The following is a 13,189-nucleotide window of genomic DNA, read 5'->3' on the forward strand; positions in this document are numbered from 1 at the left end:
TTCTAAAGAAACTGTGGCGGTAGGGGGTAAGTATATAAATACACATATTAAGGTCTGAAGAAACATATACCCAATTTGTTAACAGTATTTACTTTTGAAGTGGAGAATATGAATTGGAGTCTTTTATTATACATAGTTTGAATTTTTTACAATATAAATATGTACAGTCTTAGAAAAGTAAATTTTTAAAAAAAATCTTTTTATCAAATTATCAAATATTGTTTATGTTATGTTATTTATATTTGTTACTATTACTAGGCTTTAATGTGTCACAAAGACTTTTAAGTTAAACAAAACCTGGTAAGTCCCTTATTTGATAACAAAAATTAAGAAAAACAAATAAGACTGCTAATGAGTACAGTTTTTGGGGGGGTTATGAAAAAATGTTCTGAAATTAGAGTGGTGCAGGTTGCACAATCTTGTGAACATACTAAAAACCACTGCACTGCACTGCTTACTTTAAAATCATTATTTTTTTGGTATGCAAATTATATCTCAATTTTTTTCTCACTGCATGTACTTACCTGTAGTTGTTATATTCTCTCTCTTTCAACTGATCAATATGTCTCTTCTTCAGCAGTAGCTTTTGTTTTTCCACAATCAGAAGTGGTCTACAAATACGGCCTGCATCTGTATAGATCCGAATCTCCCTCTCTCGAATATCTCTGATCATAGAAACCTAGATATAAAAAAAAAGTCTCATGGACTTTTATTTTTTCTGTATCCTTAAGGCTTAGCTAAAAATACAATAAAACTTGTAATGAATTTATCAAACAAAATGAACAAATCTTAGTTTACCATTATTTAATATACTAAAAACCTGGGTATAATTTAAAATCTTATAAAGGATAAATATCTAACCTTCGCAATTATAAAGCTGAACAGCAACATTCGGTAATAATGTCATATAAGATAAAGTAAAAGAAAAAATGTTTTTTTCTTTACTATTAATAATTGACAATTTCTTATTTTGCCTCACATATATTTCACTCTGCAACTTTTCAATAAACAGCCCTATATCACTTTGCCTTAACACTTTCCCAATAATAAGACTGACTTCTCCCACTCACCTATCGCTCACAAAAACTAGGGGATCAGGGAACGTGCAGATACTCAAGTACTTTCAGTCTTTTATACAGTGCATTTTCATCAATGAAATAAAAGCTGGTTTTGCATTCACTTGCTTAACTGAACAACTTTCTTTGACTTGTTGTTTGCTTTTCTAATGTTCTTGTTTAAAAAAAAATCAAATGTTTTCAATCACTTCATATTTATTTTGAAATATCCCCTAATTTTTGTGAACAGTATATTAGATAAATGATATCAGTCTAGCTGTCCAATATAGTAGTCACTAGCCACATGTCACTACTAAGCACCTAAAATGTGGCCAAAGCAAACTGAGATATGCTATATGTAAAAACTATACACTGGATTTCTAAAATAATACCAGAAAAAAAAAGAATGTAAAATTTTTTAATATTTATTTTGATTTTATATTGAAATTGCAATATTTTAGATGTATCAGGTCAAATATATTAATAAAATTATTTTCCTTTGTTTTCTACATTTTTAATATAGCAACTAGAAGGATTTAAATTGAATATGTAGCTCACATTATATTTCTACCGGAGAGTGCTAAAAATAAATTCTTAGAAAATACCAAAAATTTGCAATAAAGAACATAGTAATTACTAAAGGCCCTGCAAAATTTTATGAGCCTAAATATAAAAAAAATAAGTCAAAAAGGAAACAAATAAGAATTTCAAATGAGTCATCTAGGTCTAATATATAATCTTGAAAGCTACAAAATGAATAGCCAAGGAGTTGGCAAATGAAAAAGTAGATTGCTATTTCTCCACAAAAGTACTTTAAAAAAGTGAAATAACATCTGGATACTTTTATTAAAGAAAAGATTGGGTCTATTTAAGAAAGGAAAAGATCTGGATTACTCAGTTTAAAAACAATAGTATATCATAAAAAGCTTTATCAAAAACATCAAGTTCTTCAAAACTAAAGCGTCAAAGACAATAAAAAGAAAATGTTCCCAAGTTCTTAGTCCACTTCCTGTCCTTAGAAAACAATGAGGTGAAACACTGTGTCTGTCAGCAAAAATATCATTAATGTCATTCTCAAGTCCCAGAAAGACATTGCTTTCAAACGCATTGTCTTGTCTTGAATCCTTAGAATTCCTAATGGAATATAGGTCTAGTTCAAATGCTATAGAGATGTTTACCTGAAACCTATGTATTCTTATTGACCAATGTCATCCCCTTAAATTTCTAAAAAAAAAAAAAAATACACACACACACACACACACACACACACACGTCTATTAACTTAACAGGAGAACATAAATTGAGCTATGTCCTCTCAAAGGCCAAACACAATTTTCTTGCATTCCAAAGGAAACAGATGTCCTTTAGTATTTAGTAGGTTTACAGAAGACGACTGACAGGAAAGCCTAACCAGTCCTATAGTGAATCAAGTTAGAAGAGGTAAAATGAGAACTTCTGGTTATCAGAAAATAGGAAGGATAAGAAAAATAGACTTCTGAAAAAAATACACAATTCTCCCACTTAACAGCTCCCAACATCACTCTCCAAAAAGAGATCAAGTGCCTAGTCCAAGCACACAGGTCGATTTATTTATGTCCAGAAACATTCAAGGTCTACTATATGTCAGGCACCAGGCATGAAGCGAAAAATCCAAAAGCATGGTGAGACATGTTTCCTGTCTCTGAGGAGTTAACAGTGTAGTGAGTGAGTCAAGCAAATGAATCAATAGTTACTATGTCATATAAATATTCTGTCAGACGTATTTAGGTAAACATGCTATCTATAGTAACAGAAATCGAAATACAGAGGTCAGTGAACAGCCTACAGGCCAGATCTGTCCTCACTTGCCATCTGTTTTTTGTCAATAAACTTTTATTGGTTCACATATTGTCTGTGGCTGCTTTTCACTACAACAGCAGGGTTGAATAAGCAACAGACACTGTACGGTAAACAAAGCCTGAAATATTTAATATCTGGCCCTTCACTGAAATGTCTACCAACCTCTGATCTAAATCTAACCTGGAGGCTAGGTAAGGTATCCTGAAGGAGACGGGTGTCAATACATACTTTGCAGTGTGAGTTTACCTGAAAAAAAGTAATAAGAACACCTTCTCCCCAATACCTGGTTTTGAGAAGACTTGGGAGACAGGGAGCAGAAACATTCCAAGTTGAGAGAATGGGCACATGGAAAGGTAAAAATGCCTAAAACAGCATGAAATTTTTAATTTTACATGAGAATACAGAAAAGGTGAAGGAAGCTCTCAACAGAAAAACGTGGCATTAACAAGTTAATCATGAAAATACCACAGTTCTTAGGTTATTTTAGCCCTACCTGCCCACATATGGAACACCCTTTTCCTGCCCACAAGCTGTTAAAATGCCTGGGTCAAACAAAACCTAGGGTGTGTGCCTGCTAGAGGAAGGCTTAGAGCAGGGGTCGGGAACCTATGGCTTGCGAGCCAGATGTGGTGCTTTTGATGGCTGCGTCTGGCTTGCAGACAAACCTTTAATAAAAAAAATAATGTTAAAAATATAAAACGTTCTCATGTATTACAATCCATTCATTTCCTACTACTCATGTTTATGGTTGTGGGTCCCTGGAGCCAATCACAGCTGTCCTCCAGACAACACCAAATTTTTATTGGATAATGCATAATGTACAAGGGTTGTTGTATGGCTCTCATGGAATTACATTTTAAAATATGTGGTGTTCATGGCTCTCTCAGCCAAAAAGTTTCCTGACCCCTGGAGAGCAATCAAACTCACTTCTCTACTTTGCTAGGTAGAAAGGAAACCGGCTACTGGCTTAAGTGCCTTCCAGTTTCCCTCTGAATCCACTTTGACCTAGACCAGGGGTGGTCAACCTTTTTATACGTACCGCCCACTTTTGTATCTCTGTTAGTAGTAAAATTTTCTAACCACCCACCGGTCCCACAGTAATGGTGATTTATAAAGTAGGGAAGTAACTTTACTTTATATAGTTTATAAAGCAGAGTTACAGCAAGTTAAAGCATAAAATAGTAATTACTTACCAAGTACTTTATGTCAGATTTTCGCTAATTTTGGCAGAATAAATCTTTATAAAACAACTTACTATAGTTAAATCTATCTTTTTATTTATACTTTGGTTGCTCCACTACCGCCCACCATGAAAGCTGGAATGCCCACTAATGGGCGGTAGAGACCAGGTTGACTACCACTGACCTAGACAGATCCCAAGAATAAATTTGGGAGAATAAAAAACCTGAGCCATATCCCTTAATACAGTACACCGAAGATAAAAGCCCTATTTTGGGAAGTAATAAAGCTCATGCACACACACACATCTTTTTTTTACATACACACACACACACACACATATATATATATATACATACATACATAAATATTTTTGTTTTTTTGGTGATACAGAGTGTCAGAGAGAGGGGCAGATAGGGACAGACAGGATGGGAGAGAGATGAGAAGCATCAATTCTTCATTGGGACTTAATTGTTCATTGATTGCTTTCTCATACACGCCTTGACTGGGGGGCTACAGAAGAGCAAGAGACCCCTTGCTCAACCCAGAGACCTTGGGCTCAACCCACCGACCTTGAGTTTCCAGCCAGTAACCTTTGAGCTCAAGCCAGTGACCATGGGACATGTCTATGATTCCACGCTCAAGCCAGCAACCCTGAACTCAAGCCAGATGAGCCCACGCTCAAGCTGGCAACTTCAGGGTTTTGAACCTGGGTCTTCCACATTCCAGTCTAACACTCTAGCCACTGCGCCACCGACTGGTCAGGCAGTAAATTTTCTTTTTCTTAGGTGAGGAGGAGAAGTAATGAGGCATACTCCCACATGTACCCTGACCGGGCCAATACTCAAGTACCAAGCTATTTTTAGCACCTGAGGCTAATGCAGTGGGACCAACCAAGTTATCCTCAGCACCTGGGGCCACACTTGAACCAATCGAGCTACTGTATGAAGGAAGAGAGGGAGAAGGGGGGGAGAGCAGATGGTCACTTCTCCTGTTCACACTGTATCCTAATTTTTTTTTAAATCTACTCTTATTCCAAAGCATTTCAATATCCGCCTAAATATGAGAGACTCAATTAAAGGTGCATCATACTTTATGAATAAATCTCTGTATTCAGACAAAGATCAGAGATAATTATTCCCTTTTAAAAGCACTGTTTTCAGCCTTACAAAAAGATCCTCAAAAAAATTCCTTTTACTTTAAAATACAATTTGAGTTCTAATTCCTAAAATACATTTAGCCGGCAGTTGAAAAACACTGCCGCCAGACCAGGCAGTGGCGCAGTGGATAGAGCGTCCAACTGGGATGCAGAGGACCCAGGTTCGAAACCCCGAGGTCGCCAGCTTGAGCGCAGCCTCATCTGGTTTGAGCAAAAGCTCACCAGCTTGGACCCAAGGTTGCTGGCTTGAGCAAGGGGTTACTCGATCAGCAGTAGCCCCACAGTAAAGGCACATAGAGAAAGCAATCAATGAACAACTAAGGTGTCACAATGAAAAAATGATGATTGATGCTTCTCATCTCTCTCTGTTCCTGCCTACCTCTATCTATCCCTCTCTCTGACTCTCTCTTTAAAAAACAAAACAAAACAAAAAACATTGCCTTCCACTAACTGATGTTAGCTCAAAACATCACCTACACTTTTGACAATGTACTCTACAGTTCAAGGGAAACCAGTTAAAAATGACAACACCACACCAATAAATTCAATAGAAAAAATTTTAAGATGCCAATACAACAATAATTTTCCCTAGTCTTATGGCTTGTTTAGAAATCTCACAGATCATGCCCTCTTACTTAATTATAGACCCTTACTTCAGACACAATGATGTCCATCTGACGCCGCAATTTTCTTAGAGTGTTCATAAGTTGTTCAGGATCTTTATGTATTCCAACCCAACAGCCATTAACAAAAATCTTGGTTGCACTAGAATACAAAACAAAAGCATTTTGCACTTATTAACTCTATCTTGGGCTATAACCAAAGATTAATAATAGCTTTTTAAAAATTGCATCTGTACACACTCAGCAATAGCCGCAGGAGAAATTTCTTCTAAATTTTCCATACTCCATTCTTCTAAAAATTCCAGAATTGGAGAAGGTTGAGATCCAACTGAAATATAAGCCATCAGAGCTAAATTCTTCACAAGTCCTACAGCATGGCCCTTGCAATAATAAATATAACAAATAATTAGTCACACTGATTTAACATGCCTATCAAAGTTCTTTTCCTTAAACACTTTTCTTTCCGTTTGATTTCAGAATTTACTCTTACTTTCAAAAAATATATATATTTTATTCTGGAGGCCCTGGCCGTTTGGCTCAGTGGTAGAGCGTCGGCCTCATGTGCAAAGGTCCCGGGTTCGATTCCCGGCCAGGGCACACAGGAGAAGCGCCCATCTGCTTCTCCACCCCTCCCCCTCTCCTTCCTCTCTGTCTCTCTCTTCCCCTCCCGCAGCTAAGGCTCCATTGGAGCAAAGATGGCCCAGGCGCTGGGGATGGCTCCTTGGCCTCTGCCCCAGGCGCTAGAGTGGCTCTGGTCACGACAGAGCAACACCCTGGAGGGGCAGAGCATCGCCCCCTGGTGGGCAGAGCGTCGCCCCCTGGTGGGCGTGCCGGGTGGATCCTGGTCGGGCACATGCGGGAGTCTGTCTGACTGTCTCTCCCTGTTTCCAGCTTCAGAAAAATACAAAAAAAAAAAAAAAAAAAAAAAAAAAATATATATATATATATATATATATATATATATATATATTATTCTAAACTATATGAAATACCGGTAATTAAATAAAAATTCACTCTGAAAGCAATTATATCCTACATAATAATCGGCAGACTTTTTGTTCTGAATGTAAATTCTAACACATACCTCTGGGGTCTCAGCAGGACACACCATTCCCCACAAGGTATTATGCAACTGTCTTGGTTTTGCCAACTTGCCATCTCTACCGATAGGAGAATTTAAACGACGCAGGTGAGAGAGAGTAGATGCAAAAGTCAGGCGGTTTAATACCTAGAAAACAATGGCAAATCTTTCAAGTTTGAGTATTTCTCTTACACTATCACATTTTTGGCAAATACTGGGTGAGATAAAGTCACTGTTTTACATATAATCCATTGAGTGTCAAATGGACCCAATCCCTCCTTTCTCCACTCTTTCCCTGGATAACCTTTCCCCCATAACTTCCATAACTTAACTGACCCTTTAAACAGGGTACAGGATGGTAAATACGGAATGTACAGTTCTAACATACCGGCATACCACATAAAGCTTTCTTTATGGTCTGTCTCCCACCACTAGGTTGTTAGTTCCACAAGGATGGGGATTTCTTTGGTTTGTTCTCTGTTGCATCCCAGTACCTAGAACAGTACTGGGCACACATCAGGCATTCTGTAAACATTAAACGCTACGAACTCAGATTCCTTTGACCATAGCAGCCATCACTAAACCATTCCAGTCCTTTTTTCAGGCTGAGGCCCCTGAATCCAACAAGGAGATTCAATACTTATAAAGGATTTAAGCAAGGTGATACTGTACTTATAAGTAAGGTTACAGTTAGAGAGTTATAAAGCAAGCAATATAAGCTTAATATACCTAACAACAAATCACCATCTTCCTCACCCCTACAATCCACACCTTCTTCCTCTTCCTAAGTCTCCCCTCATGATTAATGGCATCACCCTTCCCTTAATCTTCCAATCCAGAAATCTCAAAATCATTTTGTCTCGGACTTCCTCTTATCACACATCTATGAATATATCCTGTCCATTCTATTTCAAATTTTCTCAAAAACCCAACCCCTCCATTCCCAATGTCACTCCAATACACCAACCCCTTACCTCTTCCCTATACTGCTGCCATCACCTCTTAAGTCCCTGCAATGTCCCCTCTATCTATCTTCCTCAGTTACAGTAAAACACGTATGTTCACATCTCCCGGACATTTAAAAAATTTTAAAACAGTTCCCTAACAACTATAGAGGATGACATTAAAGCTCTTCTCAGTGAAGTCCCAAATGACCTGCCCCTACCTGTTCCCAAACTTCTGAACTCTAGCAACATTGCCAAACACCCTTTCCTCGCCAGCTCTGACCACAGAAGAAAGGCACTGCACTTGCCCATTCTGCTGTGCCTGGTGACACATTACCACCTCTCTAAAAGCCATCTGACCCACCTCCAGGGAGAACTGTTCTCTTCTCTGTACTCTATGGAGTTTCTCATCACTTAATTACTCTATCACAAAGTCTTATAAAATAGTGGTTTTCAACCTTTTTACACCTGGGAACCAGTAAAAATAGGAGAATTATTTCGGGGACCGCTAAGGCAGAAATCACTCTGAGCGTGAGCAAATTTGACCAAGATCACTGGGACTACATCTTCAAACATCAAGAGTGATTAACTCTTTCATGGACTGACATGAAATTTCCATCAGACCAACAGTTGAAAAGCACTGTTATAAAACATACTTCCTAAATATTTTTCAAATTTGACTACACCCTCCGCCTCTACATGACCGCTCTAGTCCAGGCCCTAATTATTTCTCACTCAGCCTGTTGCAACAATATTCCTCCCACCAACTTCATCCTTCTCAGTTCTCTTCTCCACACTGCCAATTCCTGTGAATCTACCTAAAAAAACAAAATGAAGACGGCATTCCCCTCAAGGAGCTAGCTGTTCCCAGCTCCCCTCTCCAACCCCATCATACTAACTCTCCTACTTTGATTTGAAAGTCATAAACTGCTCTAGCTCTGCCCACATACTCATGCTTTCCTCTCTCCATCCCTTTGTTCAAGATATTGATAAGTTTTCTCCAATTTTCCAATGAGCCACTGGTTTTCCACTCCCCCCAGGCTTGAAAATTTTACAATTACCCTTCAAAATTCAGCTCAGCTGTTCCCTCCTAAAGACTTTTCACCATCTCAGGCGGTGTTAAATCCTTTTCTCCAGAATTCCCACAGAGCAGTTGGGCATACCGCTCATTATAATACTTAACTGTACCATGTTGTAACTGTTGAAATCTAAGAGTTTAGTTGCCTGACCTGTGGTGGCGCAGTGGATAAAGCGTCAACCTGGAAATGCTGAGGTCGCCAGTTCAAAACCCTGGGCTTGCCTGGTCAAGGCACATATGGGAGTTGATGCTTCCTGCTCCTCCCCCCCTTCTCTGTCTCTCTCCTCTCTCTCTCTCTCCCTCTCTCTCTCCTTTCTAAAATGAATAAATAAAATAAAAATAAAATTAAATCTATCTAAGAGTACAGATGGTAAATTACTGAAGATCAGGGATCATGTTTTATTCATCTCTGCAATCTCCAATGGTGGCAGAGTGCCTGGCTCATCAAAAGTCCCAATAACCATTTACCAAACTGAGAAGGCAACGTGGCATTTATCATAATGCAGCTCACAGCCTAGTGAGACGTATATGGATGAATCTGTTTTCTCTGATACATGGTGATCTCCTTGAGGGCTGGAACAGTATCTCATTCATGTTTGTGAATTGAACATCACAAACATCGAGTATACTCAATAAATCCTTACTAAAGTAAAAGGAACTAGAAATTTAACTTTGCTATCAGAAAGCCTTCCAGCCTAACCAGTGGTGGCACAGTGGATAAAGCGTTAACCTGGGATGCTCACCAGTTCGAAACCCGGGGCTAGCCCAGTCAGGGCACATATGAGAAGCAGTCACTGAACAACTAAAGTGAAGCAACTACAATCTTGCTCCCTCTCTCTCTAAAATCAATAAATAAAATCTTTAAAAAATAAAGAAGTAAAAAAAACAAAAGCCCCCAGAATTTCTCAGAGCCTTTGGGTTTCCAGGAATCAAGTACTTAAATTTGGTCTCTGAATGCCAAACTAACCAGGTAAGACTGATACAGGCTAGTTAAAAAATAAAAAAGTAGCCTAGCCAGAGAGTGGCGCAGTGGATAGAGCATCAGCCTGAAGCTCTATGGACCCAAGTTCAGAACCCCAACGTCACTGGTATGTGTGCAGGCTCATCGCCTTGAGCACAGGATCACAGACATGACCCCACGGTCGCTGGCTAGAGCCCAAGGAGTCACTGGGTCAGCTGCAGCCCCCCAGTCAAGGCACATACGAGAAAGCAATCAATGAACAACTAAGGTGCTGCAACTGAGTTATGCTTCTCTCCCTTCCTATCTGTCTCTCTCTCTCTCAAAAAAAAGGCAAAGAGACCAAGATCCAAAAAAAATATTCCATTAAGTTAGACGTGTGCATTACAAATTTTTAATCTTCTTTGAAAATAGAAAAAATAAAAAAAGGCCTAGTGAGACATTCCACCTGAGAGTAGCTACTGCATTCACTGTATATACAACCAGACAACAGAGAAATCAGTATTAGAAGTACTATATTTTGCAACAAAGGAATAAATGCCCATTTATATTGTCAGCTTCTAACAAAAAGTTTTAAGACCCCAAAATTTCAATATAGACTGTCTGACCTCCCAAGTAGCTTCTCTAATTTATTAACTATCTTGATACAAGTCAAATCCTAAGTCCCTCTTAGTACTAGTAGTAGCTAATTTAAGAAAATTTTCTTTACCACAATTCAAAAGCCTTCAGTACTTTTATATTTGAACAAGGAAAAAAGAAAAGCAAAATAATTCACATTCAATGAATGAAAGAATCTATTAGTTCCATAACATTTTCCTATTAAGCCCATGGTCATCCTTGACATTCTTACCTGAGACACTCCAGCTCTGGCTTGATGAGCTTTCTTTTGGTCACCCCAGTTGCCAGTAGCTAATGAGTATTTTAGGCCATCAGATATAATCCTTGTTTTAATTGCCAACTCCAAGTTAAAATCCTTTCCTCGATCAATAAACTTCTGTGCATAGATCCGTACTTCTTTAAGCAAATTCTTAAACATGCTGCAGAACAAAATGGTAGGTAGTTTTAAACACGTAAAGGTCTATAGCATACATTCTCAGCACAAACAATACTGTCCACAAGAGGGCAAAAAGTGGTTGGAGTAGAGAGAGAAACGTGTTATTACTCTTTTTATATAAAGTACAGATGTACATACTGTACAAAAACATATGGGGGAGCAATTAGGGGAAAAACGTCAAAAGAGGTTGTTTAGTCAGGTAATTTTTTTTTTTTTTTTTTTTTTTGTATTTTTCCGAAGCTGGAAACAGGGAGAGACAGTCAGACAGACTCCCGCATGTGCCCGACCAGGATCCACCCGGCACGCCCACCAGGGGGCGACGCTCTGCCCACCAGGGGGGATGCTCTGCCCCTCTGGGGCATCGCTCTGTTGCGACCAGAGCCACTCTAGCGCCTGGGGCAGAGGCCAAGGAGCCATCCCCAGCGCCCAGGCCATCTTTGCTCCAATGGAGCCTCGCTGTGGGAGGGGAAGAGAGAGACAGAGAGGAAGGAGAGGGGCAGGGGTGGAGAAGCAGACGGGTGCCTCCCCTGTGTGCCCTGGCCGGGAATCAAACCCGGGACCCCTTGCACACCAGGCCGACGCTCTACCACTGAGCCAACCAGCCAGGGCCTAGTCGGATAATTTTAAAAAATTGAAGAACACTAATCTACAACACACTAAGAATATATACAAAACTGCTAATATTATTTTAAAATTGTCGATATATTTTATTTTAAAATATATTTTTTCTAATTACGAAAATGTATGTTCATTATAAAAAGCATGGAAAATATAAAAACATAGTTAAAATAAAATAAAATCACATGCAGCCCCAATACTGAGACAACCACTGCTAATATTTTGATGAGTTCCCTTAGTTTAAAAAAAAAGTTCCCTTAGGTTTTGTGTTTTTATAAAATGCAAAAGCAGGACTAATAAAAGTTCTAATATTGGCTCTTAGAAAATCAAGGCAGTAACTCTCAGCTTTCAAATGCCTTGCAAACCTACCAGAGGAATGAGGAAAACATAAACAAGAACTATAATATATTGTCCTCACATACCCGAAATTCTCAACAATGAAGCATAATTATTTCTGGGCAAGGGGCAAAGAGAATGTAGTTAACTTCATATGCACCCAATATGGCTGCCAAGATAGTTTAGCTCCTCCACCTACAACGACCGATCTAAAGTGAAATCTCTCTACATTTAGTAACACCACTCTAGAACTCCTTACCCTCTAAATAAGAATGCAAGCAGTGGTCCAGCAAGATCCAATCTTTTGTTTCCATAGTGATCTCTGTCATCTAATTCTCTTCTACCCAAAGCTGCTAGAAGCAACCTATGAACCATGTACCTTAAAAAAAGAAAAAGATGGAAAAAAGAACGATTTTTGGCATTATAAAAAATGCATATATTAAAACATCATTTTTGACATTTTGAGCTTTAAGAAAAAGCTTTATTTCAGCTATATATTTTGCAAAGAACTTAAAACAATGAAATAAAACATACCCCAAGAAATAAGCTTTTTTGGTCTCACAAAAATCACTGACACCAACATGAGGGAGCATTTCTTTTTGTAAGACTTCTTTTGCATATTTAATTCTCTTCTCTTTAGTGACACCAGGTTTTGCCCCTCTTGAGCCAATGAAATTTAGTGCAACATTCTGCTCTTGGATGACAAAAGCTTCATCGAGAGAAGGTTTAACCTATCAGATAATTAAAATGAAAGTTGTTCTGAAATTCATATTTTCACCTTAAAAATGAGTCAACTGTTAATTTATATCATGTTAACTATTCCAATGACCCTAATCAATTATGAAAATAGTTTTAGAAATATCCAGAATTCAAAATATCTTAGAACTTAAAGACATTTAAGAGATCTAGAGATCTCTAATAAAATCCACTAATCAATACTTTCCAGAAAAATACAAGTAATTCCATTATAAAAATGTTTTGTGTGTGCATGTGTGTGTGACAGAGAGAAGGACAGGGACAGATAGGGACAGACAGACAGGAAGGGAGAAAGATGAGAAGCATCAACTCTTCGTTGCAGCACCTTGGTTGTTCACTGATTGCTTCTTATATGTGCCTTGATGGGGAGGGGGCTACAGCAGAGCAAGTGACTCCTTGCTCAAGTCAGCCACCTTGGGCTTCAAACTGGTGACCTTTGGGCTCAAGCCAGTGACTATGGGGTCATGTCTATGATCCCATGCTCAAGCCAGCAACCCCACGTTCAAACT

General features: G+C 38.5%; 1 protein-coding gene and 1 non-coding gene across 2 annotated transcripts in view; one reads left to right on the forward strand and one right to left on the reverse strand.

The window, feature by feature from the left end:
• The window catches only part of POLR2B (RNA polymerase II subunit B), a 47,539-nt gene that overhangs the window by 17,027 nt on the left and 17,323 nt on the right, over positions 1–13,189 (reverse strand). The window contains exons 8-14 of the mRNA XM_066232594.1: positions 12,459–12,655; positions 12,184–12,303; positions 10,767–10,953; positions 6,940–7,083; positions 6,096–6,235; positions 5,886–5,997; positions 525–679 (exon numbers count right to left, since the gene is read on the reverse strand). Coding sequence (XP_066088691.1) covers positions 525–679; positions 5,886–5,997; positions 6,096–6,235; positions 6,940–7,083; positions 10,767–10,953; positions 12,184–12,303; positions 12,459–12,655 — 1,055 coding nt within the window. The remainder of the gene's footprint in view (positions 1–524; positions 680–5,885; positions 5,998–6,095; positions 6,236–6,939; positions 7,084–10,766; positions 10,954–12,183; positions 12,304–12,458; positions 12,656–13,189) is intronic.
• Positions 6,377–6,452, forward strand: TRNAM-CAU (transfer RNA methionine (anticodon CAU)). Its single transcript has one exon. It is a non-coding gene; the product is annotated as a tRNA-Met (tRNA).

Source organism: Saccopteryx bilineata, chromosome 5, assembly GCF_036850765.1.
Source record: "Saccopteryx bilineata isolate mSacBil1 chromosome 5, mSacBil1_pri_phased_curated, whole genome shotgun sequence".
In the NCBI taxonomy this organism is placed as follows: Eukaryota; Metazoa; Chordata; class Mammalia; order Chiroptera; family Emballonuridae; genus Saccopteryx; species Saccopteryx bilineata.